At 40.0% G+C, this 26,712-nt stretch overlaps 2 protein-coding genes across 9 annotated transcripts in view; both read left to right on the top strand.

The window, feature by feature from the left end:
* The window catches only part of cadps2 (Ca++-dependent secretion activator 2), a 186,456-nt gene extending 176,908 nt beyond the window's left edge, over positions 1-9,548 (top strand). For all 6 annotated transcript variants that reach the window (XM_071460078.1, XM_071460068.1, XM_071460090.1 and 3 more), the window contains 2 exons: positions 4,312-4,416; positions 5,033-9,548. In XM_071460078.1, coding sequence (XP_071316179.1) covers positions 4,312-4,416; positions 5,033-5,203 — 276 coding nt within the window. In that variant the 3' untranslated portion in view covers positions 5,204-9,548. The remainder of the gene's footprint in view (positions 1-4,311; positions 4,417-5,032) is intronic.
* A 2,905-nt stretch (positions 9,549-12,453) lies between these two features.
* fezf1 (FEZ family zinc finger 1) lies at positions 12,454-26,459 on the top strand. 3 transcript variants are annotated; one of them, XR_011684828.1, is made up of 5 exons: positions 12,454-14,113; positions 15,290-15,424; positions 16,994-17,126; positions 18,903-20,541; positions 20,594-24,443. XR_011684828.1 is itself a non-coding variant. In XM_071460057.1 (5 exons), exons 1-5 carry the CDS (start codon positions 13,307-13,309, stop codon positions 24,855-24,857), a joined length of 1,164 nt encoding a protein of 387 aa, XP_071316158.1. In that variant the 5' UTR covers positions 12,454-13,306; the 3' UTR covers positions 24,858-26,459. The 3 variants fall into 3 exon arrangements, 2 of the variants coding, with proteins under 2 accessions (XP_071316158.1, XP_071316144.1); XM_071460057.1 differs by lacking the exon at positions 20,594-24,443 and adding an exon at positions 24,849-26,459 and having other exon boundaries at positions 18,903-18,982; XM_071460043.1 differs by having other exon boundaries at positions 18,903-24,443.
* Positions 26,460-26,712: the final 253 nt, after the last annotated feature.

The raw sequence follows: 26,712 nt of genomic DNA, 5'->3' as shown, positions 1-26,712 counted from the left end.
GTCAAAGTCAAATTTATTTACGGTGCCTTTTCTTTAAACTGAAGGTTTGTTGACACTGACGGATTTAATGTAGAAGAAAGAAGCTGTTACAGCCACTGATGGGAGGAACAGACACAACATGCAGCTTTAAACATTTTCATGATCTTCTTCTTCTGCCAGTGTGTGCTCACACGTGCCTGTCCGTCTTATTTATGTTCAAGTGCTCTAAATCAAGCCCATACATGCACACACACACACACACACACACACACACACACACACACACACACACACACACACACACACAGCTCCACCCTCTTCACATTAGGAGCCAAATCACCTTGATGAAGCAGCTAAACGAGGATGAAACCTCCCTGCTGTAAAAAAGAAAAACAGGAAGTCATTTAATCTCAGATTCAGCCTCCAAGAATTTTTTAAAGCAAGATATATTGTTTGTGATTATCATTTATCTAGAAATCAGCATCGGCATCTTGAAACAAGACAAAAGTAAATCAGACTGCTGCAATAGAATCAAGATTTAATTGTAGCTCAACGACCAAACCTGAGGACAAAATTTAATTTAAATGAATTTTCTAGAAATGAAAATCTGAAAACATGACAGTGTAAACAGATGTAGACAACTCTGTAGAATCAAGAACATACACATAATCTCAGCTAATTTTTATGTTAGTTAAAGACTTAATAGTTAAACAGGTTATAATAACATTTTATTTAGAATTTTAACAAAACCAGAGTCAAATGTTTAAATGACATCATTACTGCGACGCCACCAGGGAACACCTCCAGCTGGTTCACCATGTAGATATTCTTTCTTACAGGACTAATGCAGACCCACAATGCGACGCAGACCACCCCGCACCCTCCAACATATTCCCTCCATCTGTTTCACTCTCGTCCTCTAATTGGCTCAATTAAGGAGCACCTTCGTACTCAATTTCCACGACACTTAACGCAGCCTGCGAGGTAACCGTCAGGCAGCTGATTAGTCGCTTTGAGGAAAGTCCGCCTCCCAGAGACTAAAATAAATGTTTGACTGCGTGTGTGCAGAGAGAGGAGGAGGAGGAGGAGGAGGAGGGGTAGAAAGAAGGAAATCAGAAGAAATCATCACAGGAGCAGCAAATATCATCCAGTAATTTCAACATCCTGGAGCACCTGTTAGCTCAGAGCGCCAGGCGAGTGGATTAGAATCCAACTCTAATCCAAGCACAAAAATATTTAGTGTGGAGACTGAAAGGAGGGAAAGATGATGAAGAAAGGAGGATGGGTGAGAAACACTGAACAATATCACAGCTGGTTCCTCTCTCCTCACAGCTCACCTTTCTGAAACAGAAAACAATAAAACTAAATAATACAACAAATATAACCATGCACTTCATCACCAAAGCGCCAGATTTATTCACAGCACCAGAGCTGCCAGGTGGGGGCTGAGGTGGATGGAGGGCGTACGAAGAGAGGTCAGAGGTTACATCCACAGTTCTGTGTGTGGGTTGGTTCACGTCAGAGGAAGATGGTGGTTTTCTTCAAATGTAAATAAACACGTCGTGTCTTTAGTCTCTGACTACGATCTTTCCCTAAACAAGTCTGAATATAAATGTAACATTTTACAGATACGTTCAGTATCTATATGTTTGTGTCTTTCCAAATATGTAAATGAACATTTCCTCATTGCGTTAATAGAAAACCTAATCTGAAAACTAGCAGGGTTGATATTAACGATCAAGTAAAGACACAAGTGAAACACGAATGGATGCAGATGTGCTCCAAGTGGCACGAATTGAATTGAAAATACATTTTCACAAATTGAAAATGTTTCAAATTTCAGGAAAGATTCGTCTTTATCTTAAAGATTCACATCTTCGCTTCATTAACGTACGAGACGAGCAGAAAAAGCAGAGATCAGTCAGGCTTCGCTAAAGCCAACACACACAGAGACTCTCCGGTGGCTGCGCGCGTTGCTGGGTATCATGGCTGCAGGAGACAACTCAGTGACAACTGCAGAATTAGTCCAGTGCTCCAGTTCATGTGAATGATGTAAAGTGAAACAAACACTGGTGGCATCAACACGTCAGGATTCACTACTGTCCTGTTTCCCTGCGTTTATGTGCATCAACTCTCCAGAGAAGCAACAGTTCTTTCTGCTGTGAACAACACAAACAATACAAACAACAACTGACACCATGCACCAGTTGTGTGTCACTAACATCTTCCTTCACAAAACCGTGTGTTTCCAAGCAAAGATTTCAAGATTTTAAATTCATAAGACTTTTAGAAAATTCCAAGGTCCTTTTAAAGTTTGTTTAGCAAACGTCACAGTGATTTGTTGAGACAGTTTTGTCCACACACTGCCGCTAACAAAATGTTAGCTTTGACTTGTAAACTGCAGGTCCAACATTAAGCTTATTTTCATTGTGTCTTTGCCCCCTTTTGTCTCAGCTGTCAATCAAACACTAACCCACCCATTAAGCAGCTAAAGGAACATTTCACACATCTGATTCTTTCCTTTCAGTATTAAAAATATATGAATACACTGAATACACTATATGAACAATACTGTATTAATGTCAACATATTAATATCATCAATAATTAAACATAACAAAATGAGAACAATAAAAAAACCAACCACAGCTCATTAGCCTGAGTTCTCCTGAGAAAACACCACCAAGCCGACTTTGGCAAACACACTTTCACAACATTAAATGCTGGACATTTGTTTCTGATTCAAAATCATTTGCACAGTTTTTTTGACGCCTGTTGATTTTTTGGGTAATAAAGTAAGATTTCTTCAGAGGACGAACATTCTGTGTTCAGTCACTTTGAAAAGCAAAGAAATGAAATCAGGACTTGTAATTAAACTTGAACTCATACATACATTTTCTTTGTGTTTGGTTAACATTTAACTACTTTGAGGGGAAAACTGCTTCATTACTTGGATATAATTACATGGACACAGTCAGACATCTCTCTCTGAATAGGTAGAATCAAATATTTGCGTGACCTCTGAATGATCACGGACGTGTTTTGACTTTTGTCAAGTGCATGAAATAACCTTTTGACTGTTTTTCTCTCTTAAATTGGAAGGTAATTACAGTCCTTGTCAGTGTGAAATTAAGTCTGTCCATGGCTGTTAAAGCAGATCTGAATATTACAGGTCATTACTGTGTCAGAGCAACGTCCCCAAGCATTCTTGTTTGACTGGTAGCTCAATAAAACCACCCAATGTGTGCATTTTACCAGCAGCGTGCTGAATGCTGATATAAGTGAGGATCACTCTTCAGGTGAGAAAAGGTGTGTTTGATTTCTCTGCAGCGCTGGCCTGCTGGTGGAAGGTGTGAAGAATGAAAAAAACCATTTAATGAAAATTATAAAGATGGAACCTGATTTTTTTTTTTTTCTCCTTTGAAGTTCAAAGCAGAGCCGTGGACTCTTCCCCTGACGTGCAGCACTCAGAAGTTTGCCAGTAAATTGATGTCTTTGAATAAGTAAATGTGTTATCCTCATTGAGGTTAGCTGTTTGGATGGCGTGCATCCTTTGACCTTGTGTTGTTGTGTTGACAGCATGACTGAAGCGAGGCGTTTCACAAGCTGTCAGCAAGCAAACGGCAATCATCTAAAATCCTCTGTGGGCGAACACACAGAAATGACAACCACAGACCTTTTTGTTTAGAGGGCATCTGTAACACCCCTGACATTATGTTTTTATTTATGTTCTTTTTAAGGACATAAAAAAGGATTTGAAAAAAAAAAACACCACACACACACACACAGCACAAAGTTTAAAGTTGGAGCATTCAGCTTGCTTTACCCTTTCTGAATGTTGCTCTTTAAAGGGTAAGTTTACTAAAATCTGACATTTTGTTGCAGATCTGGGTTTAATTTGTCTCATTGTTAAACTCAAACACAAACACCACAGTCACAGTTATGTGTGTATGTCCTACATCAGCTACGACAGGTGTGAGGTAGCTACAGTTCCTTGAATGACCACTAGATGCTGCCTCAAGAAAACTGACTGTATTGAAATGAAGAGGAAAATCCCCAAATTCACTCTACAAATACAAAGTCCAAAAGCTCCCTGTTTTCGGGTGTCAGTAGTTAATTTCACTTCCAATGAGACTTTTGCAGGCAGTTTGCAGATGATTACACCTTTATGAGGCCATTATACCTTAAAGGAAACATATTGTTTATCACAACCTGGGTTTTATTTTCATACGCTGGGCCGTTTGTCCTGTCAGGTATTATTGTACTCAACAAATTAATTGCTTTGTGGCTGAGAAAAATGTTTGTCTATCCTTTCTGTTTTTGCTTCTTACAGCAATGGTACACCGGCTCCATGAAGGCGGTGTGTGTTTGGTTGACTGACAGACTGGACCTGCAGCTCCACATGTACCAGCTGAAAACTCTCATCAAGATTGTGAAGGTAAACAGATTTAAAACGATATCAGAGAATAAAAACATTGATAAGTGTTGAGCTGTGAATTTCCATGGACAGGTTACTTTTACCTACCAGATCTAAAGCCCCCTCTTCATTGCTGTTTGAAAAGAGCGACAGTGGGTGATTCTGAAAGTGGCTAAACTGATTTTAAAAAAGTTGTGTTATTCATGTAAGAACAGCGAGAACTGATATAGAAGGAAAAGAAGGAAAAATAAAAATCAAACAAATCAAACCGTGCTGAAGTGTCCTTGAAAGCAGCAGCAGCAGTGATGTGAAGAGGCAGAAAGATGCTGTTTTGTCTTTTCATAGTTGCTAATGTACAGAGACGTGCTAGTTTAACTTGAAAGCAACATGACAAGGAATGATAATGGCTTCTGACTGAAGGTAAAATCCCCTCAGACGCCTCAGTCTGCCTTCCCGGTCTGACACATAAAAGACTCGGCTCGTCCTTCAGTCTCAATCTTCCTGCTTTTGTCCTTCCGAACAGCGAACGGCAGCCGCCTCCTCCAGATCACTACATTCCTAAGATGCTCTCTGTTTTCCCTCCCTTCTCCTTTTACCTATTCAAACCCCCCTCCCCTCCTCCCTTCCACCTCAACAGAAGACCTACCGTGACTTCAGGCTGCAGGGCGTCCTGGACGGCACGCTGAACAACAAGAACTATGAGACCATCTACAACCGGCTGACAGTGGAGGAAGCCACGGCAGCCGTCAAGGCAGGCGATGGCCTGCAGGGCATCAGCATGAGAGACAGCGACGAGGAGGATGACTAAACACGACCACAAACACTCATCCTCCCCTCACACACCCCGTTCACTACTGACTGTCGTCCTTTCTAACAGATCAGGAGCTTCTGTCACAGTTAATGATACATGTCCTCTACTCCACATCACTGAGCTGTTTTCATTAAAAACTGAAACTCAAGTTTAAACTAAAGACAACAAATGTAATTTAATATTAGCATTTTTGAAAAATATATATATATATTTCAACAATAGGACAGCTTATGCTAAAGTTAGCTAGCGTGCCATGTTGTGATTTGTCTCCACAGTTCTTGAATGAGAACTGAAACTAAAGACTACAAATAAAAAATAGGAATAGGAAATAGAAATAGAAACTGCAATACCAACAGCAGGAACAGCTAGCTAGCATGCCATGTAGTGAACGCATTTTCTCCACTGAACTTCACTCAGTGTTATTCTGCAACTGAAGACAACAAAACTGAAACTAAAGTTCACAAATGTGGTTAAAAAAAACTGTGCAAAACATAAACACATCAAACGGCAGAGACAGCTGATGCTAATGTTATGTAGCAAGCCAACAACTGTGAACTCTACTCCACTTCAGTCAAAATGCTCCATAAATAGATGAACTTAGATTAAAACTACAGTCAACAAATATAATTTTTTCATAAGCTTGTAGAAAATGAAAAGAAACAGAAGCTGGCTACCAGGTTAAATAGCCAACACCAAGGCAAGTTGTGCTAATGCTAGCTAGTGAGACTCGTTAATGCATTAACCGCTCAAGAATTAAATTTTTTAACTTAACAAAATTGAATAAAGACGTCCAGTTGGATTGTGGCTTGAACTGAATTGTGAACAAACGTCATCATTACAGCCCTAATATGAAATTAGTTTTATATTAGCTTAGCATCTAACATTATCTTGCTGGTAAACGGATAACAAAAGCTTGGAGAACAGCTGTTAACACAGAAATATAATTTTCATCCGTTACAATTAGAGTTGTCCTAAAATATATATCACATAGTCAGACAGTTGTGTAGTTTTCTTCATCAACCATGAAAGTTAATCCACTGAGAACTTTTTACATCGTTTTTGAAAAAAAGTAATGCGTAAGGGAAAAAACCAGGAGATTCATTTTATCCAACAATTAATCTGCACAAACGAAAGAGCGAGGTCGCTGTTATTTTTATTGTCATCAAATCCCATGAGAAGACCCAAACCAGCAATGCTTTAGTCTACGTCTCAATACTTTTCAACTCCCAAGCCCCTGTGATGTATGTTGGAGATGAACGTGGAATGATTCTAGGCTTTTGACCCAAACACCGTATTTTCTGAAGAAACACACCCAGCCTCCGTTTTTTTAGGACTAAACAAGCCAATACTCCGAGTATAGTTCCACATGTGCAGTAGAGGCAAGATGTCATTGGTCACAGCTGAAGACCTGATCAGTTGAGAAGGAACGCTCAGGTAGTGACACACCCCCTTTCACCCAACCTGTCACATGCCCATCAGTCAGACACTACGTGTTGAAACGTACACGTACATGAGTCAGAATGTACGACAAACAGGAAGTCACAGTGAGACGAGGCGTCGACGCTCTGGACAGTGCTGAGACCAACCTCGTCCTCCTCCTCCCACTTGAAGGACAGGAAGCTCCGCCCTCCTCCATGTGCAGCCATACTTATTGATGTCACTTTGTACAGTAGAGCTCAGCGATCGCCGTCAGTGCAGCTTCTTCCTGTTTCGTTTTCATCCACAGTTGTAGCTTATTGTTCAAAGCTCAGAAGCAGCAGCTCTGAAACCCCAGAGTCCAGGTGACCTAGCTGCCTTCTTGTCATATTCCTGACAACAAAATCCAATAAAGAATTTAGTTTGTATTTGACAGGGAGCTTGGAATTGTAAGAGTCAATCTAACTGGTTTTCGAAACGCTCAGTTAACCACTTTGATTTCCTCAAGAGTAAAACAACAGCATTTTTTTTTTTGTTAAACACATAAAACAACCCAACATTTTCCTGACGAGCAGCCCCCCCGTGGTTGGTTGAATAATGACTGTTGTTGCACAGGTTTCACATCTTTACAGCACCTCAGCACTTTGAGTTGGGGTCAACAAAGCATCTGTCTGTTGTTATCATCCTTGGCTGTTTGAAGCAAATGTTAGTTTTGTTTAACAATGATCACAATCTTTCTCTAATCTGGAACAAGTAGCTTTCATTGGCTAAATTCAGTTAACAATCCAGGTGGCAGGTCAGAAAATGTTCATGTGGGCAATGTGTAGTTTTGTTTTTTTTTTGACCGAGGGACTCACAACATGAACATATTGGATGAATCTATGGCACAGTACCAAAAGTTTCTGTACTACAGATAGTATTGTGTCTTTTATGTAAAGTTGCAGGAAGTAAGGTTCAGTCGATAATTGCAGGAAACTGATTTAAGTCCCATCACAAACCAAACGACTGATCTTAGTGTTTGTTAACCTTCACCGGGATCTTTCCCTAAACTTTGGCCTGAAGTGTTTTAGTTGCTTAAACTAACCCAAACCCTAAAGGATGGTTATAGTTTTACAGTTTGGGTCTGTAAGTAAAGTTAACGTTGCACTCACCAAGTTAACTTCTGAAATCTGAGATTGCAGTGACTCTCAAGTAAAGTAAAGACACGAGAGCAGACAAACGATCAGACAGACTGGAAACAAACCAACAGTTTATCCACATGATCTGAACCAACGTCAGCGAAGTCAAACTGAACCTGAACACACCTGCAGTCAACAAAGACGAGCCGAAATAGAAGCTGGCTAACGGACAAAATAGCCACGCTGTTCTCAACACCAAGACAAGTTATGCTAACACGAGCTAGCGAGTCTTTCTACCTACGTCTTCTTACCAAAGTCATACTCAAGAATGACATTTTTAACTTTAATAAAATCAGATAAAATTGAATAAAGTCCGGTTGTATTGTGCATTGAACTGAATAGTGAGCAAACGTTGCAGCCCTAATATGAATTTAATGTTACGTTAGCTTGACAGCTAACATGATCTTGCTAGTAAACAGATAAAAGCTTGGAGGACGACTGTTACCACAGAAATACAATTAGGTCATTGTCATTTGGTACAAATAGAGTTATGCTAAAAAAAGATATATAGTCCATAGTTTTCTTTATCAACCATGAAGGATGTTTACGAAGGACAGTTTGAGTCATAATTGTAGCGTTGGCCTTTTGGCTAACCTGAAGGTTTGTTTCCAACCTGTCTGACTGCTCCTGTTTCTCTACCTGTTGGACTAAACGAAGGCCAAACCTTCAAAAACAAGACCCAAAATGTAATAAACCAGAATTATCATTTGACCAGACCTTAACTTAGTGTATTTTAGTCTTTCCTTCACCTTAACCATACTGTAGCTGCCAAGTGTGGAAAAACATTAGAATTTAACATTCTGAAACATTAACATTAACAGAATCAAGGATATTGTAGAATCATTAAGTATCATGTTGTTGTCGGCAGTAGGGTTTAGCCTTCAGGTAAAAAACAGACCGTGCTAAATAGCTGAATGTTTGATGTTCAGTGTCTTAGATCTGCAGACGAACTCTTACAACTCCACACTAACTAAATGTTGCTGCGCTGCTGTCGTTTCTGAATCTGAACCTCCTGTAGCTCCGAATGCCTCCACTGACAAACGAGGACTGGTGGCCTCAGGTGGTAAGAAATGCAAAAAATAGAATATTTCCACGGGTCTGAGTTCTGTGAAACGGGGAACAAACCTGCGCAGGTGTTCACAAGAACACCAAGAGTCAGTTTCAGCACATGTAGGTCTGTAAAGGTGATGGAACTGCAGCAGAACTGTGGGGAATCACTGTCGGGAAGCACGACTACATGCTGATGTAGCTGTATCTCTGCTGTCATCTCTGTTCATTGTGATATTTACTGTTGTGAAGAATTCTATCGAGCTGTAGCGTGGTATGGTCGTACTGCCTGATGTGCATCATATCCAATGTCGATCAAAGTCTTAGAAACGTGCCAACGAACTGAAAAGGTCTGGACTTGTTTTTTAACAGGAACATCCGGGAGAACGTGGATCTGGTTTTTAATCTGATTACCGTCTTTGATCGGATCAGAATGAACGATCAACTGCCGCTCGTTCATTCACTAGCGTCTGTTTGCGTGTTGTCGTTGAGAAATTCAGTGTAGGCCTCTGATCGACTGTGTGCAGCAACCTGCCGTTTGTTTTAACCGTCCGATCCAGTTTGTGTCAGTGCAGTTCAAAAGGCCAAAAACAAAAGGACAAAAATCTATTTGAAGACGTATATTTATATTGTCTGATTGTGCACCTGTTTTGTTCAGGTGTCTTATCTAAGTGTCACAATTAAAAATGTTTTTAAAGCAACTGTGATTTCACTTTGTGGGTTTTTTTTTCACTCTAACTGAGGATTCGTTTTCTTGACGTGAGCCACTGGCTGCATCAGTTCTGATGTCACAGGGAGGTTTTACAAAAGAAATACTTTATTCTTTTGTTTTGCTTTCACATTAAAAATGCTTGTGACTATATTGTAGCGTCCCCAACATCTACATGAAGTTAGAAGCAAATTTTTGAGATTTGGGGAAAAATTCTAGTCCATCTTTAACTTCACTATATGGCCAAAAGTATGTGGACACTTTGTTGTGTGTTTTTCCTGGTGTGGCCTCCTCTTAGTTCTTTTCTCTTTCAACCAGGCAGTGGCATCAGGTACAAAGCAGCTCCATAAAGAAATGGGTGCTGGGTGTTTTAGACCTTGCACAGAGTTCTGAGCTCAGCCCCATCCAACACCTTTGGGATGAACTGGGACCCAGACCTTATCACCCAGCTCAGAGCTGCACCACACCAACGCTCTTGTGTCTGAATGGGAGCAGATCCCTGCAGCAGGTTCAGCACCTGGTGGAAAGACTGAAACCAGTGAGAAGTGGAGGCTGTTAGAGCGGCACATTAATGCAGCATAACCACAGGCATTCATCTAAAATACACTGAGGTATGTGGACACACTGTTGGGTGTTTTCTGTAGATTTTGAAGCTCCGGCTGTGTCTTAACTTCAATCTCAAAGAATTTTGTTGAACATTTTAGTGGAGATCCCAGTGTTTCACGAGACATCCTGAATATTTCCAGCCGAACGAGCAGTGCAGCCAGCTCCCCCAGAGGAAAATGAGCCGGGCAGAAAAGGGTTCAAATTTGTTTTTATTTTATCTGCAGAAATATTAGAGAGAAAAGACACACACCTATTTCAATAAAAAGTGAAAAATATAAAGTAAGAAACCACTGCAGATTTTTGTTCCATTACTTGTATACATAATATTGTTTTAAATAACTCCTGAAGAAATTTAAGTCAGAACTCCCTGTGCTGCTGAATGCAGAGCAGTTATCCCTTAAAGCTGCTTTTAAATTACCTTAATTTTCTACCTCTTAGAGTTTAGTCATTCATATCAAAATTTGAAAGGTTTAAGGGAATTCAAAAGCAGTTTTTGTCTGTTAATCTACGCACAAACTCTTAGAGAATAACTCAAAAGTTATTTTACTGAATTTTTCTCATTTCCCAGAGTTTTTAAAACTTCTCATTCAAATATTACACAGTATTTAGGGATTTCAGTTTTTTTTGTTTTTTGTTTTTTTAAATCTGTTAAAGTACTAACCGTCCGTGCCACCTCAAGCTTGTAGGTTTAAGAAGTTTTTAAAGGGTTTCTGTTCCCTGGAAGCTGTTTGTTGGCTGTCGTCCATCAGCTGCTGTTTCGTTCCCTCCTCATTAAAATGAGCATCAAATCTTTTTCCTCCACAAAAAAAAAGTGAATCCTGCTGCTGCAGCCTGACAGAGACAGAAACACAAGATACAGGACACAGCATTATTATTATCATTATTATTATGTTTCAATAATACAATAATAATATAAGAATTTTCAAAATAAAAGATGTGTTACAAACTAATTATCAGCAGCAGATTTCCTCCTTTTTCATCTTTATATTACAACCTAACACAAAACAGAACCAGTTTCCTCTGAGTTCATCAAATCAGAGATTTTATTTCACAGGTCAATAAAAGTCAACATTTCTAAAAGGAGGAAACAAAAACTAATAAATAAATAAGATAAGATAATAATATTTAAAGAGAAATAGGCCTTGGAAATAATTAATAAAGATGGTTTACACACATGCTTTTGTTACACATAGCCTACCTCTACTACTACTAATAATATTATTAATAATAATAACAGTAATAATAATAATTATTATTTTCACTTTTTTAGTTTTGCATTTGATTCAGACATATTTCATTACATATACTGATTCTCCTTCTATGTCCCATAATATTCTGTTCACACATTACATATATATATATATATATATATATATATATATATATATATATATATATATATATATATATATATATATACAGGCCTATAGTTTATTATAGTATTATAATTATAAAACTAAAGCATTTGGCATTTTTTAAACCAGAACATTTACAATTAAAATCCTAAAAGACCAAAACAAAGGTTAAATAAAACGAAATCAATGAGCATAAAATAGAATAAAAGGGAACAAATAAACAGAACAGGATGAAATAAATGACAAGAGGCCGCTGCCTTCAGCCTCCATCAGATCTGTGAAGGGGGGTGGGGTGGGTGAAGGTGTGGTGATAAATCCTACTCATAATAAAAAAAATAAATAATAATGGCAACGATAGAATTTTAGTAAAAGCTGTGATTTTATAGAAATACAGACATTTATTTAAAGGCCCGGAGTGTTCTCTGCGACCTCTGACCTGAAACAGCATCAGCATCTCTCAACAAATACTCATCTGAAAATATCATATTCTGTAAAACATCAGCCTGTAATTTCCCTTTTCAGAGCTCGTTTTTTCCTGTACTCAGTAATTAATACTTTAATCTCGTAACCTTTCATAAACGATCACTACTGAGGACCTGTCTGTTCTTACTTGTTTTATTTAAAGCAGCATTATTGAAATAATCCTCTGACCATGAACAGTTTTGGTAATAATGATAATAAAAAATCTTTATTTGTATAATTTTTTTAAACCACAAAATGAAAATCAAAGGTTAAAAAAACTTTTTTTAATTTACTTTTTTTTTTTTTAAATAATACTTTTGAGATGGTCCGTGTGTTAAAGATGAGCTTCAGTCCAGCAGCACGAACAGACGCGGTTAGAGCTTCTCTCCTGTGTTTGGCTCCTCGGGGCCTCAGCGGCCACTTTCATCCCTCTCCCATCTTTTGTTCAGACCCTTGAGAGGCGCATTCAGCATCAAACCCGCTGACCGCCTCCGTCGCTGCCAGGAGACGGTGCTGCCGCCGGTTTGGACACCGTCAGTCACGGATTCCTCCCGTGGAATCTGCGCCTCTGTCCACGGAGTTTCTCAGCCCGCGCTCTGTGCGTAAAGACACCCGCAGGACGAGCGGAGGCTGGTCCCGCAGCAGAGTTATCCGCGGGGCTCCGGCGGGGGCTCCTCGCTCTCCGGCGGGTTTGAGCATCTGAAAATCTGGCGCGTAAAAAGAGAGAAAAACGCTCGGGGTCAAAGTTGGTGGTTCGAAGCCCAGAAGCTGAGATCGATGTTGAAAATCCATTTTCTGCTCAGTGTCTCATCCGGTTCCCGCCTCAGGTTCAGGTTCACACATGATGGACCGTGCGTAAAGGCGCGCGGGCTGTCCGGAGCCAGCTCGTGTGACAGCTCGTGACCTCGCGGCTGCTGCGACTCAAAAAAAAAAAAAACAAAAAAAAAAAAATGATGTCACGCGAAGCCACAAGGAGACCTGGGATTTACCAAAAAGCCTCCAGTTGAGCAGGAGTCCTGCCAAGTAAAGGACAGCCTCCTCCGCTGCTCCTCCTCCAGCGGCGACAAGTGCCGAGAATCGACGGAGGAGAATTGAGCAAATTATCCACTTTCCCGCTCCTTCCTGGACCTAACGATCGGCGGGGTCCCGGCTCTCTGCACGCCGGCATCGAGCGAGTCGCGGCCGCGCTGATTGTCATCAATAAGCGGGGGAACGGGGCCGGTGACTTGGGGGGGGTTCCCTGGCAGATGATGCCCTTTCCAGCGGGCCGGTGAGGAGCAGCCCCCAACCCCAGCTTCTCTCCAGCAGCTTGTTGTTGTTGGAGGTGATGGACGGTCCTCTCCGCCGCCCAGCGGGGATCCTCGGCTCCCCCCCGGCTTCTGGGAGCCAGTCCGCGGGCTCCGACATGCTCACCCCCGGCGGCAGCAGCAGCAAGCCTCTCGCTTTCTCCATCGACCGGATTATGGCCAGGACGCCCGAGCCCAAGTCGATACCGCTCCCCAGCTGGTTCCAGTCCGCTCCCGTGGGGAAGCCCGACGTCTGTCCGTCCTCGCTGCACTGTATGATCCCGCTGGTGCCGCTCGGGTATGAGCCGGGCCACCGGCTCAGCATCACCGGGCTGGATCCGGGCCACCTCGACGCGTCTTCTGTCGCTGCTCCTGCAGACTTTTTGGGCTTTGGGTTGAACTATAAGAACCAGCAGGAGGACTCCTCTGTGAGCCAACCCGCCGGCCAGTACAAACTCTTCAGACCCCGGGTGGTGAACCAGTCCTCCTTCCCCACCATGGGCACCGTGTGCTACCTGAACTGCGGCGGGGACAGCGGCTCCTGTCCCCCGCCGGCCGGCCTGGTCAACCTGCACCCAATGGCCTCGTACCTGCTCACCGCCCGGCACAAAGCCTTCATGGCGGAGAAGAGCAAGCCGGGCCTGCAGCAGGCCGGGGAGCGGTACCCGGTGTCCGGCGTGCAGGCCTTCAAGGAGCTGTCTCAGAGCCAGATCCAGCACTACATGAAGGAGCGGGACCAGATTCTCACCGACAAGATCTTCAAGGGCTCTGCGGCCGCGGCGGCCCGGCTGAGCGGCTCCTGTCCCGGCAACAAGCCCAAAGTTTTCACCTGCGAGGTCTGCGGCAAGGTGAGTCCTGCTCGGGTCATGTCTGGAGGAAACTGCTCCACATCACCGGCACAAACACCCGAGGCCTTTCCTTCTGTCTACGGTTCCACATGTTTGCTGCTGGTGTTTAATCCAGATGATCAGATTTACCCGAACACAAACCAGTGTGATCGATTATCATTAAACTCATCAGGTTAAAAACTTGAATCCTGATTACTTCCTAATTCTCATTTTGTCAGTATTAGTATTTCAAATAAATTAGAGGTGCGAGGTGTTTGTGTAGTGGAGAGTTTACTGACACAGAACGACTCGTTCACTGTGTTAATGTGTTGTGGGTCTTGTCTGTGAGGGTCAGTCATGATGGTCTCTGTGACTCTTTCCTCCGGACCTGACTGTGTTTCAGGCCTCTCCCTTCAGGTTTTTGTTCACATTTGGAGACACTTTGAGTCTGGGGTTCTTCCTCATTTCCCCTCTGACGCACCCAGAGATGCTGGATGTGAACATATTTTATTATTATCATCACTGTGTGTGTTTCATGGTGCGTGTTGAGCGGATTCTCGATGTCACTGTTGTGTTGTAACGGCCCATTAAATGTGTTCAGAGTCTATTCACTGAGCCCTGACAGATTATGTTTAATCAGACTCAATCTGATAATTAAAGGGCACTCGAGTCCTTTTCTTCCTCTTTATTGCCTTTAAAGGAAAAGACCCGTGAACCGGGATGAAGGAGCTTCCAGTTGCTTCCAGAGCAAATTAAAAACGGTTTCATTTTGTTTTGGTTTGTTTTTAACAGTAGATGATTTTTAATTGAATGATTTATTCTCCCCCCGCTGTAGTTTCACCTCAGCTCATTTTATGAATGTGAATTTAATGTTATTTTAAGGAAAATGTGTTTGGCGCTGCTGGTGTTGGCTTTATTATTATTATTATTATTATTACTGTTGTTATTATTATTATTATTATTATTATTATTATTATTATTACTGTTGTTATTATTATTATTATTATTATTATTATTATTATTAGTATTAGTATTATTATTATTATTATTACTGTTGTTATTATTACTATTATTATTGTTATTATTATTATTATTATCATCATCATTATCATCATCATCATCATCATCATCATCATTATTATTATGATTATTATCATTATTATTGTGATGTTAATGATGTCTTGCTCCTCCTGTCAGGTGTTTAACGCGCACTACAACCTGACCCGCCACATGCCCGTGCACACCGGCGCGCGGCCCTTCGTGTGTAAAGTTTGCGGGAAAGGCTTCAGACAGGCGAGCACGCTGTGCCGCCACAAGATCATCCACACTCAGGTAGGACAGAGGAGGGACAGCCCGCTGCTGTCCGTCTGTCCCTCTGTCCCTCTGTCTGTCCCTCTCTCCGTCTGTCCGTCTGTCCCTCTGTCTGTCTCTCTGTCTGTCTGTCCCTCTGTCCGTCTGTCCCTCTGTCTGTCTCTCTGTCTGTCCCTCTGTCTGTCCCTCTGTCTGTCTGTCTCTCTCTCCCTCTGTCTGTCCCTCTGTCTGTCTGTCCCTCTGTCTGTCTCTCTGTCCCTCTGTCTGTCTGTCTCTCTGTCTGTCTGTCTGTCCCTCTCTCTGTCTGTCTCTCTGTCTGTCTGTCCCTCTCTCTGTCTGTCTCTCTGTCCCTCTGTCCCTCTGTCTGTCTCTCTGTCCCTCTGTCCCTCTGTCCCTCTGTCCCTCTGTCTGTCTGTCCCTCTGTCTCTCTGTCCCCCTGTCCCTCTGTCTGTCCCTCTGTCTGTCTGTCCCTCTGTCCCTCTGTCTGTCTGCACTACAGACCCATTTTATTTAATTATAATGTTCACGGTCAGTTAGTATTTTTATTCCTTGTTGATCAGATCGTGATTATAAAATATACTAAAATACAAAGAAGGTCTTATTAATTAATTAATTAATTAATTAATTAATTCATCATCGTATTAACGTTGGTCTATTTTTATTTATTCATTTATTCCCGGAGGAAAAACCAACTCTGTTCACTTCTTGCCGTTTTTTCCAGCTGGTGTTAGTCTGTGATCTCTCTGATCTCCGGTGATCGGGAGAACGATGGTATTGATCTGTTGAGTATTGATTACAAGTGAAAGATGAGCCTGTTTTCTGGCCACTGAGAAGAAATGTAAAAAAGAGTTGCGGTTGTTGTCAGTCTGTCCAGTCCAGTGTTTCCATCGTTGCTGGTGGGCGGGACCTTCAGGTTTATCATGAGATCAGTGACCGACATTTAATTTGAAAGAGTGTGTTCTGTTTTATTTTATTCTGTGATGAGGAGGAATCTGCTCAGAGAAAATGAAGTTGCAGTAAGATGAACTGAATTATTTAAAGAGCAAACCTACTATAATGAGCTTCTGATATGATTCATTTATATTATTATATGATATTTCTAAAAGACCAAAATTTGAGCTGTAAAAGTATTTTAATCCTGTGACAACGAAAAAACTAAAATCTCCCTTTATTGTAGGCACAGGATATTTATCAAGGTGATTTTTGAGACGCGTTTTAGTGAGATTTGAACTCTGGGCTTTTTTGTGTGAGAAACTATTCACTGAAACGTTGAAGTGAGAGAATGAGCCTCAGCTCCGCATGAGCTGCGGTTTCTCTGGGAGCCATCACTCCCGCACAGCTCCCGCCGTAACGTGAATGAAGGGAGTATCTTTAGTTCGGGAAAAAAATCTAAAAAAATAAAATACAATACAATCATTAAAAATTCCATATAAAATTCTGAAAATGTTGAAAGGTGACGTATCACTGTAAAATATCAGAAATATTCCTGTTATATTCTTTATAATATTATATCTTCTGAATATTTCTATCGGATGTGTAAATTCCACAGTAACGTTGTAATATTTCATCTTTATTCGTGTGTTTCTGTAGGAAAAACCGCACAAGTGTAACCAGTGCGGGAAAGCCTTCAACCGCAGCTCCACGCTCAACACGCACACCCGCATCCACGCGGGATACAAACCGTTCGTGTGCGAGTTTTGCGGGAAAGGATTTCACCAGAAAGGTATGAGAACAAGAAGCTTTTATTTTGTATTTTTGGTTTCATGATCATCGTTATAATATTATTAGGCCTATATCTGCATTTAGTTCATGATCTTCAGCAGTTACCAGCCTGTTGTGACTTGAACTTAAATTACAACGAATGTAATGATTTTTATGCACAATATACATTTATATATGTGTCATAATAATAAGTTACTGATATTTTTTATAACTTTAAAGCAACTTTAATCCAGATAAAACACACAGTGTCTCAGTATCACATCTCATTCTACACATTTATTTATTTTAAATTACAGCAAAATGTATTTTATACAAAATGTATACAAAATAATGTAAACATATTTTCACAGTTTGTGGCTCAAATGCCAGTTTGCAGAATCTGTCAATAAATATAAAGAGTAAGTCCTGACTTTATGAGCTGGTGTCACATATACAGTGGATGCAATAAATACAAATTAAAGACATAAAACACTACAGAAGACATTCACAAAGACACACATCATAAATGGCTGTTGCACATAAACTCTAGCAGCACCTTTTAAACCTGTGGTGCAAGAAGTCTTCAAACATTTACTGAAGTAAAGGTTGTAGAAATATCAAAGTCATTTAAAGTAAGTTCACAAGTATTAGCATTAAAATGTAGTTTTTAATGTCATTTTTGGATCGTAAGTCTTGATGCATGTGTGCGTCTGCATTACAGCTGGTAAAGGTCAGAACTCGCAGGTGTGGATCTGAGCCCGTTCAGGTCTGGAGGCTGAGGCTGATCATTGTTTTTAGATTGATGTGATTACAAATTACAAATCCTTTCCTCAAAATACGAATCTGCACGCTCAGTATCAGGATTTTATTCCTTCAAGTTGGTCAGTTGTCTTCATGAATCACCACAGCGTCTTCTCAGATCATTTCATTTGGCCTTTGTACCAGCGTTTCCTACATTTATATACATCTCTGTAAATCAGGCAAATTACACTGTCATCAAATTGGTGCTTTTCTTATTAGAAGTACAATGTAAATTACTGTATTAATTAATGCACTTACACTTCTTAAAAATCACATTTATTTTACTGATGGAGACCTGATAATTACACATTGTGTCTTTATTAAAAACAGCTCACTTATATTTGATTGACAGTTGCAGTGTTTTTGTCTTGGATTATATCAAAATATAATTTATTTATGCCTGAGGAACATGCAGCGGAGGGTGCATGGTGTTTTTCAGCCCTGAGTCGTGTCTGCAGGTTTTCCCACCAGGTCCCATGTGACTCCAGCTGTTGGAGGACACATGTTCAGGAGGGTTTAACTGAATTGTCTTTACCAGTCAGAGGGTTGACACATTTATCCCGTCCAACAGTCGGTAGATTTATTTAGATAATTGAGAGTATACAGAGTAAAATGTAAATTATTTAGTGTCATTTTTCTCCTGTGTTTTCACAGGAATATGTCTCTGTTTTTTTTTTAATTTAATGCTGTGGTTCACATTCTGAGGGGTCACTAGATGGTTCGGAGGAAATAATGATAAACACATATTTTTTCTTCTGAAATCTTGTGAATTTTTCCAGACTTTTCTCCCATATTTGGATGATTTGTTGTGAAACAGATGGTTTTCCCTTTTTGTGGCTCTAAAAAGTACAAACAGTCTTTGAAGGAAAGAGCTCGTGGATATCTACAACCTGTGACGTAGCTTCAGCGACCAGACATTTTTGGATCTGCCGACTTGATGGACACTTGTTGTGAATTTTTTCTGTCAAACTGAACAAACTGTCTTGATTCTGCACAGGAAACTACAAGAACCACAGGCTGACCCACAGCGGGGAGAAGCAGTTCAAGTGTTCGATCTGCAGCAAGGCGTTCCACCAGGTGTACAACCTCACCTTCCACATGCACACACACAACGACAAGAAGCCCTTCACCTGCCCCACCTGTGGCAAGGGCTTCTGCAGGAACTTTGACCTGAAGAAACACGTCAGGAAGCTGCACGACCCGGCCAGCCCGCAGTCGCCCCCCCAGCCCTGAGAGACACTGACCTCTGACCTGAACAGTGACTCTGTACCCTTCATCCCAACAAACCAAAAAAAAAAAAGAAAAACAAAAGAAAAATACACTGGGGCCCCAGAAACCTCCCCCATCAGGTCAGGAACTAAACTTAAATCCTCATGAGATGGATTTACAACTTCTGTAGGTGTCACAGAGATTTTTCAAAAAATTAGTAACTCATGACCTCATATTAATACTTTATGTGCTTTGTTCCCTCAAATCAGTAACTTGTACCATCTAGTGACTCAATTTGGCCTAAAATCATTAAACCACATTCTCATTTGGCCGCTCCCTTCTCTCCTGTGCAGCCATGAAATTCCTCAACCAATAAGTGTCCTCAAATTACAAATAATTAACTCAAAAATACTCATTTGTGTGGCTCAGTGCCTCTTTTGTTCCCTCAAATGAGTAATTTGTACCATTGATTACTTGAATCACGAAACTGTCCTCTCAGATGCTTTGATTTGACCCTTTGCTTCTCTCTTTTGCAGCCGGGAAATTTAAAAAAACAACCTTGAAGCTGGGGTTTTTAGGCAGATTGTGATTTTTTTCCTAATTTCATTAAATTTGAGTCTTCTGAGACTAAATTTGCTCAAATGACAGATAATTTCCTCAAGGTGCTAATTTGTGTGATCACATATGGTCCTTTTGTTCCCTCTGATTACTTATTTGTACCCATATATTACTTAATTATTTTCCCTAGATCCCTAAATTATCCTCTTAGACCATGTGGCCCCTCGCTTCTTTCTTGTTTCTCTATCTTCTATGAAGTTAAAATCACATAAAATTGAATTCTGCACATGCTCAAAGTTAGCAGGGCTGTAGCTCCTCCTGAAGTCACTGAGATCATGTCCTTGGTGTTGGTTGTGGGAATTTTGTGGATTTTTAAGTTTTGCTATCACTACATAGCCAACGTTAGCATTAACAGCTGTTTACTTACCAGTCTAGAAGGAACATTACAAGAGCTGACTTCAGCAGTGGAAAGAAAAGCCAATGTGAACTCTCGTTTTCCTTCTATTTCTATCACTTCTTTTCTTCTTCTCTACTGAAGTTAGCATGCTAACCAGCTAGCTCCAGCTCGTCCTATCTTGCCCTTAGTTCAACATCTGAGGATGAAAGGTAGTGCTGATCGGGGGTGTATTATAAACACAACTATGGCTAAAGATTAATGCTAACGTGGGCAATGTAGCAACAGCAAAAACCGCTTCCCTATGGTGTTCCTGCTAATTCATCATTTGTACCATCAAGTTGCTTAATTAGTTTCCCAGGATCACTGGTGCTTTAAAATCACTGACCATGTTCTCAGATGATTCGTTTGGCTGCTCCAAAGAAAATCAAATTTGCTATTTTGAAAGTAAAACCTCAGATGTAGCCACAAGGTCGTATCCTAAATGCTATTTCTTGACCTTTGCTGGGTTTTAACCATTTACTGAGAAAAAAAAAGAAAAAAAAATGTCATGAAGCCTGATTATGATATCGTTTAAATTTTAATGTTTTAGGGCAAAAATATGAGAGTAAATCACAATTGAATCAAAGGATGTAGTATTTGTCCACCAGAATCATATCCTGACACGATGGTTGAATTTAGACCTGAAGCCTGAAGAATAGCCACATAGCTCAATCAAATCAAGGCTGAATAAATAAATATATAGATATATTTAATCCAAAACGCTGACTTAAGCAACCTTTTAGAAATAAGTAATTTGAGGATACAACTTGAATTGCAGGAGCTTTTTTAAACAAACACATCAAGTGAACAAAATGGTGTTTTAAGGAAACAATTGATTAAAACTGCTCCATCTGAAACAAACCTCTGCTCTGCTGCTGAAAGGAGCACTCCAGTGATTTACGCTTGCACTTCCATAAAGCCTGCCTGGTAAAAACCCACATCTTTAAAACTCCACACCGCCCATGTGTCACGCAGACTTTCTGTTAAAAGGTTGTGGTCTCCGAGCCCAGGACGTGACAGCCCTGTTTTCTCCTCCAGAGCCACTGGAAAGTTTATACCCAGTGACTGAACGTGACTAAGAAACAGATGCTCCTGTGTAAAATTGGTGAAATTCTCCATTTCTTTAGTGTCAGATAAGAGTCATTTAGGGACAGTCCCTTCTGAAATGGATGATGATGTTTACACAGTGTGCGACCTTGGCTTGTTCCAGACGTTGTCAGTCATAATAGGAGGAATGATAAATGGACTCATGATGTCAGTATTTCTAAAGTCTTGGCTACGCTCTTACTCAAAAGGACACATTTTTAAATGAAATCTGTGGAATCTGACAGTATTTTGTCACATAAAATTAATTTTGATTCCTATTTTCTTAAGTTTTTAAAATTAAATTCTCGTACTTAGTGTCACTTCAGTGTGAGTAGCTTAACTAATTGAGTCCCCACCGTCTGTTGTTTGTTAAATACAAATTCCTACAAAACAAACACTTTATTTGTACAAATGTCCCTGATGTTCTGCCTGAAACGTGACCCAGAAGAAGCACTTGAACTTGACCCTGCAAAAACAAGCCATCAGGAGACTTCCTAACCGCTCGAGGCCCTGCGACAGCCCGTCTGACCTAATTCACCCTCACCCTGACCCCTGACCCCTGACCTCTAATCCCTCCGCCCCTGAAGCCGGCCTGAACACTCACCCGAGAAAACTCTTGACTGGCCGCAATGTTTCTTCGCTCAGCTCGTGGTGGACCGAGGACACTTGACAGAGGACAGAGGACACTTGACAGAGGACGAACTGAACTTTCACTCCCATGTCCTCTGATTCTTAGTCAATTATTATATTATAATGGCGGCTAATTATTATATCATTAGTCATCAGCGATTGCTAGTTTTAATTATATTTCAGTCACATCTCAGGATGTGATTGATGAACTCTGAGACCAGAGATGTAACAGAGGTGAAACAACGCACATCGACTCGTGTCTGATCAGATTTTATTGTCAAGATCAGGATTTATACCAACATTTTAAAGGACAAGTCTGGTGATGTTCGATATTTTTCTGACCCGGTCCCACCCACACTGTCCTGCTGCCAGAAATACTCACCTCAGGCATAAATGTGGATTAATCCACCGCTGAAAATAGTCCCACAAAAATGCACTATTTCCTCCAGTTTGTTTGGTAAAAACTACAGTAAGAAGCTGTTAAATGAGACAAACAAACACATTTTTTTGGTCTTTTTATGGGATTTTTTGACAATAAGAAAAATATAGAAAAACACCAGGTTTGTTCTTTGTCATAAACATTAACACAAGAATTCATCAACCTACTATTGTCCAGTATTGGGAACAAGGTCAAGCTTTACCAGCTTTTTTTTTCTAGAGCTTTCAATTGTATCTCACAGTTTTCGTCGAGTCGACTCAGTTGTCATCACGTGACCTAAGTTTAGGTCACGTGACGACAGGTGGTCGCATGTGTCCAGAAACGTGTTTGGAGGTGTTTACATCCACACTGGGTGCACAGTGGAGGCAGTGGTGGAAAGTGACAGTGCATTTACTCAAGTACTGTGCTGAAGTACAAATTTAAGGTACTTGTACTTTACTTGAGGATTTACTTTATACTTCTACTTCACTACATTTCAGAGAGAAATATTTTACTTTTTACTCCTCTACATTTATCTGACAACTACTTATTGGTTACTTTACAAATTAAGAGTTTACATACAAAACCTAAAAAATATATGTAAAGCAGCTGATAATAGTTTAACAATATGTCATATATAGTTGCACACGACTCACAGGAGCATGTTAGGTTATCTATCATTGTTACTTTAATACTTAAAATACAGTTTGCTGATAATACTGAAATACTTTTACTTAAATCACATTTAAATGCAGGACTTTTGCTTGTAACAGAATTTTTACAGTGTTGCATCTCTACTTTTACATAATTAAAAGACCTGAACGCTCCTTCCACCACCGAGTAGGGTTTGCAGCCTCAGTTTTATTTTTGTAGTTTTCATCCATCATTTCTCTCAGTATTAATAACAACAGTGGGAACCAGCCAACATCACTAAGAAGAAGTGTGATGAGTCGAGACACACGAGCAGTCAGGTTAAAATCCACCACAGTTTACAGACCCAGTTCTTGTCTCAGCTTTGACCTGCTGCCATTTTAATTTTTTTTATTGATATCACTGTGTTCCCCCAGATCTCATTTTATTAACTTGGTGAGGACAGTTTCACTACTGTGATGGAAAAAAAACTACAAAGATAACACCAACGTTGTAATAAAAGAGAGTAATCATTTAACCATTAGTATTATATATGTAAAAAAGATTGTAATTCCTATAGAGCATCAAAGCTGGATTACTGACGGGGCAAACAAGGCCCTAAACCCCAGATTTACAGACAGGAAATCTTGGACGAGGTCCTTATATTCCCTTATAGGAGAACAATTATTTTTTTTAAATAATCGATTGTTGAGTGAATATGTCAGAAAATGGTGAAAAACAACATATTGATATCGTCAAATTAATAGATAAATCAATTATCAGCTCTTATAATAATATCTAATATCAGCTCTCGAGGACTGGTTGGTTCTGGGGGTTCAGGGGAGATAATGAAACTGTCACTTACAGTGAGGTTAATCTGGACAGGATGTGCTTACGACCTGGATGTGAACACCCTCAAATTCATGTACAGTGACAGATTAATCCCTCGTTTCATATCAAATCCAAACAAACGAACATGTACGCACTGCACTGCACTCACAGCTTCACCTCTGCATCTGTGGTCCAGACTGACGGAGGAAGACGAGCTGAAGATTTTCCTCTCGTCAGTCAGTCTCTTGTTATTTTTTATTTCAGTCTCAGGATTATTGTAAAAAGAAGTGTTTTATGATATTTATTTTAAATTGTACCACTGTTATAACTTAAAGAGAAGAACTGAACTGAAAACTATGGTATATGAAAACAAAGGTTTCTTGTCAACGTTAGTTTTCTTCGGTCCTCCTGCTGCAGACGCTTAACAAGGAAACATTATAAATAAAATCAACTGTGTGTTATCACGTCTTTAACACATTTTTTTTTTAAATATTCCACTAATAATTATTAAACAAGACTTACTTCATATTATCCAAACAAAAGTAAAACCATAAATAACTGCTTTAAGGACTGAAGCACTAATTCTCTGCTGAGCACAGATACAGTGAAACAGTAGGTTACTCTTAAAACTTGTGATTAAAAAAATCTAAATTTATGACTTATAACGTCCAGAGAGAGACAAGCAAAGTCATTCATAAAGTCATAGTTTTGTCTTGGCAGTCAGTAAAATTTCGATTACATATACTTTTTACTTATTTTTAACTATAATATATATTAAATATAATATTTAATATTTCTTTTACATTTTCTCATTTTTCTCATTCTAACTGTCCATTTGTTTTTGGCACAAATTAGCTTCCATACAACACAGATCTTTCAAAGAAAAGCTAAAATACCTAAATAAAAAGTGACATACAGGTGCCCTGAACAAAACAGACGTTTGTTTTTAACTAACCAAGACAGTTTTTTTTTTCTAAAAGATTTTAATATTCAAAAAAGTATCAAAGATTGTGAAATTACAATTGAGTCTTAGGAAAGGAAACCAGATAAGAAAAAATATGAATAAATAAATACAATAAGGTCAAAATAAAGGCATTTTCAAAAATGTAGTTGTAATTATTAATCAGCTCTTTTTGTTCCTACAGAGTTTATAAAATATGTAAGACCATGAAGGAAAGTAAAAGTTGTTCCGGCTCCTCTCCGTCATCACGGCGCGACGGGCCGCTCCTCGGCCCCGGAAGTGACGGCGGGTCTCGGTGGTCTTCATGGAGGGCAGCAACAGGTGGACGCTCGTTTTAACCTTCAGCGGCTCTACCGGGCGGTCACATTCACATAACTCCGCCCACCCTCTAGAAAGGTTTCAACGGGCCCAAACACTCCTCCTGCTGCTGCTGAGTAAAACAAACGCCCACACCAGTTTGTGTTTCTGATGCTTCTCTTCACCTTCGCTCTGTGCTGACGCCGCCCGCCCGGGGTGCGCTGCAAACAAAACAAACACCCTACGCAGGAATTCCACCCATACCTTCAACACCCCCGGAAAAAACCTGGACCCATGGGCACAGCTTGTTAGCAGGAAACCGGAAACCCGGAGGTTTACTTTCAAAATAAAAGCGAAAATGCCACCATTAAGAACCTTCATCCCTCTTGGCTTCAATAAAAAGGAGAGAGACACAAAATAATGACATTCTACTGATTACTGAGGTGAAAAGCAGCAAATCCTTCATTCTTCAAATGTTAATGCACTGCTGCTTTTTATTTCATGAACCTAAATAAACTAACTGTAGCATGGGCACCCTGCTAAGTCAGCACCCAGCCCCCCTACACTGCCAGCTCAGCAGGGGGGTGGACACATTCTGCTGCGGTGGTTGTGTGGCAGCCAGTGGCTCAGAGAAAACACAGAGCGAAGAGGGGACGCCACTAAATATCAGCAGATTCTGGACGCACGTGTCCTCCAGGCAGTCAATAAAGTGAACAGAGGCTGAGTTCTGCAACAATTCAACAACCCAAAGCAGATCTCATACATCCTTTTATATATGCAACACGTACTGTTTTTCTCTATTGTAATGAAAAGTGAAAGTGCATCAGATTTAAACTTCATTTTTGTATGTTTACTTTTGGTTTTGGCGCTTTCACCTAAGTAACCTTGAATGCATGACTTTTATTTGTAACAGAGCGCTTTTACCCTGTGTTATCGCTATTTCTAATTAAGTAATAGTTTTGAATACCAGCGCTGCAGGTCTCCTCAATAACAGAACAAACAGCATAAAGATATTTAAAAGCTAGTTTTGATACATACAATGATACTGCCTGTTCTCCTGTGCATTGTCAAGTGAGCTGTGTAAAGCTTTTCAAAAGTCTCTACAGGTGCAAGTCTAATAGAAACTAATTAATTAATTAATTAATTAGTTATTGTTAACGTTCACTTTATATCCTCAAGTTTAATTTGTGTGGATATACTTTTGGATTCTGTCTTTTCTTCCTGCAGGATTTCATCACAAACTACTGTCGCCCTGATCCATACTTCATTTTGCAATAAAATGATTAAAACCGTAGTTGAATTAGAAAACCAGAGATTCATGACCAATACTTCTAAAAGTATTTCAAAGCCTTAAGCAAAATGTTCAGGGACTAGAATAGTAAATTATGGCCAGTGGATTTACACCTTCAACACAGCAGAAAATGAAGACCACAGAAAAAGAAATGACAGCTGATTTGAGAATATTGTCAAAATCCTAAGATATAATTATAAAATAAGTGAGAATTCAGAGTTTAATGTAAGAACGTTAAGATGAAAAGAATTCAGAATGTACAAATTCAGATGTTTTTTAAAAGCGACCACTCCAAAAGCATTTTTGAGATTAGTATTGAGTTAAGATAAAAAAGAAAAGAAAAGAATATTTAAAAAAAAAAAAAAAGTTCATCTTGAAGTAAAGTAAAACAAGCGAGTAGAACATGTAACTTGGGCTTAATTATAATATTTATGGATTTTTTCCCACACACCTCTATTAA

Source organism: Trachinotus anak, unplaced genomic scaffold, assembly GCF_046630095.1.
Source record: "Trachinotus anak isolate AG129_WGS33_773 ecotype Australia unplaced genomic scaffold, CSIRO_AGI_Tana_v1 ptg000002l, whole genome shotgun sequence".
In the NCBI taxonomy this organism is placed as follows: Eukaryota; Metazoa; Chordata; class Actinopteri; order Carangiformes; family Carangidae; genus Trachinotus; species Trachinotus anak.
The sequence above is the reverse complement of the archived record's forward strand: the minus strand, read 5'-3'. Positions and strand labels throughout refer to the sequence as shown.

Bases quoted from the DNA above. Each gene is read 5' to 3' on its own strand.
- fezf1 (XM_071460043.1), top strand. From the start codon at position 13,307: ATGGACGGTCCTCTCCGCCGCCCAGCGGGGATCCTCGGCTCCCCCCCG. The intron at 14,114-15,289 runs GTGAGTCCTGCT...TCCTCCTGTCAG, and splicing joins CCTGCGAGGTCTGCGGCAAG to GTGTTTAACGCGCACTACAA. The intron at 15,425-16,993 runs GTAGGACAGAGG...GTGTTTCTGTAG, and splicing joins ACAAGATCATCCACACTCAG to GAAAAACCGCACAAGTGTAA.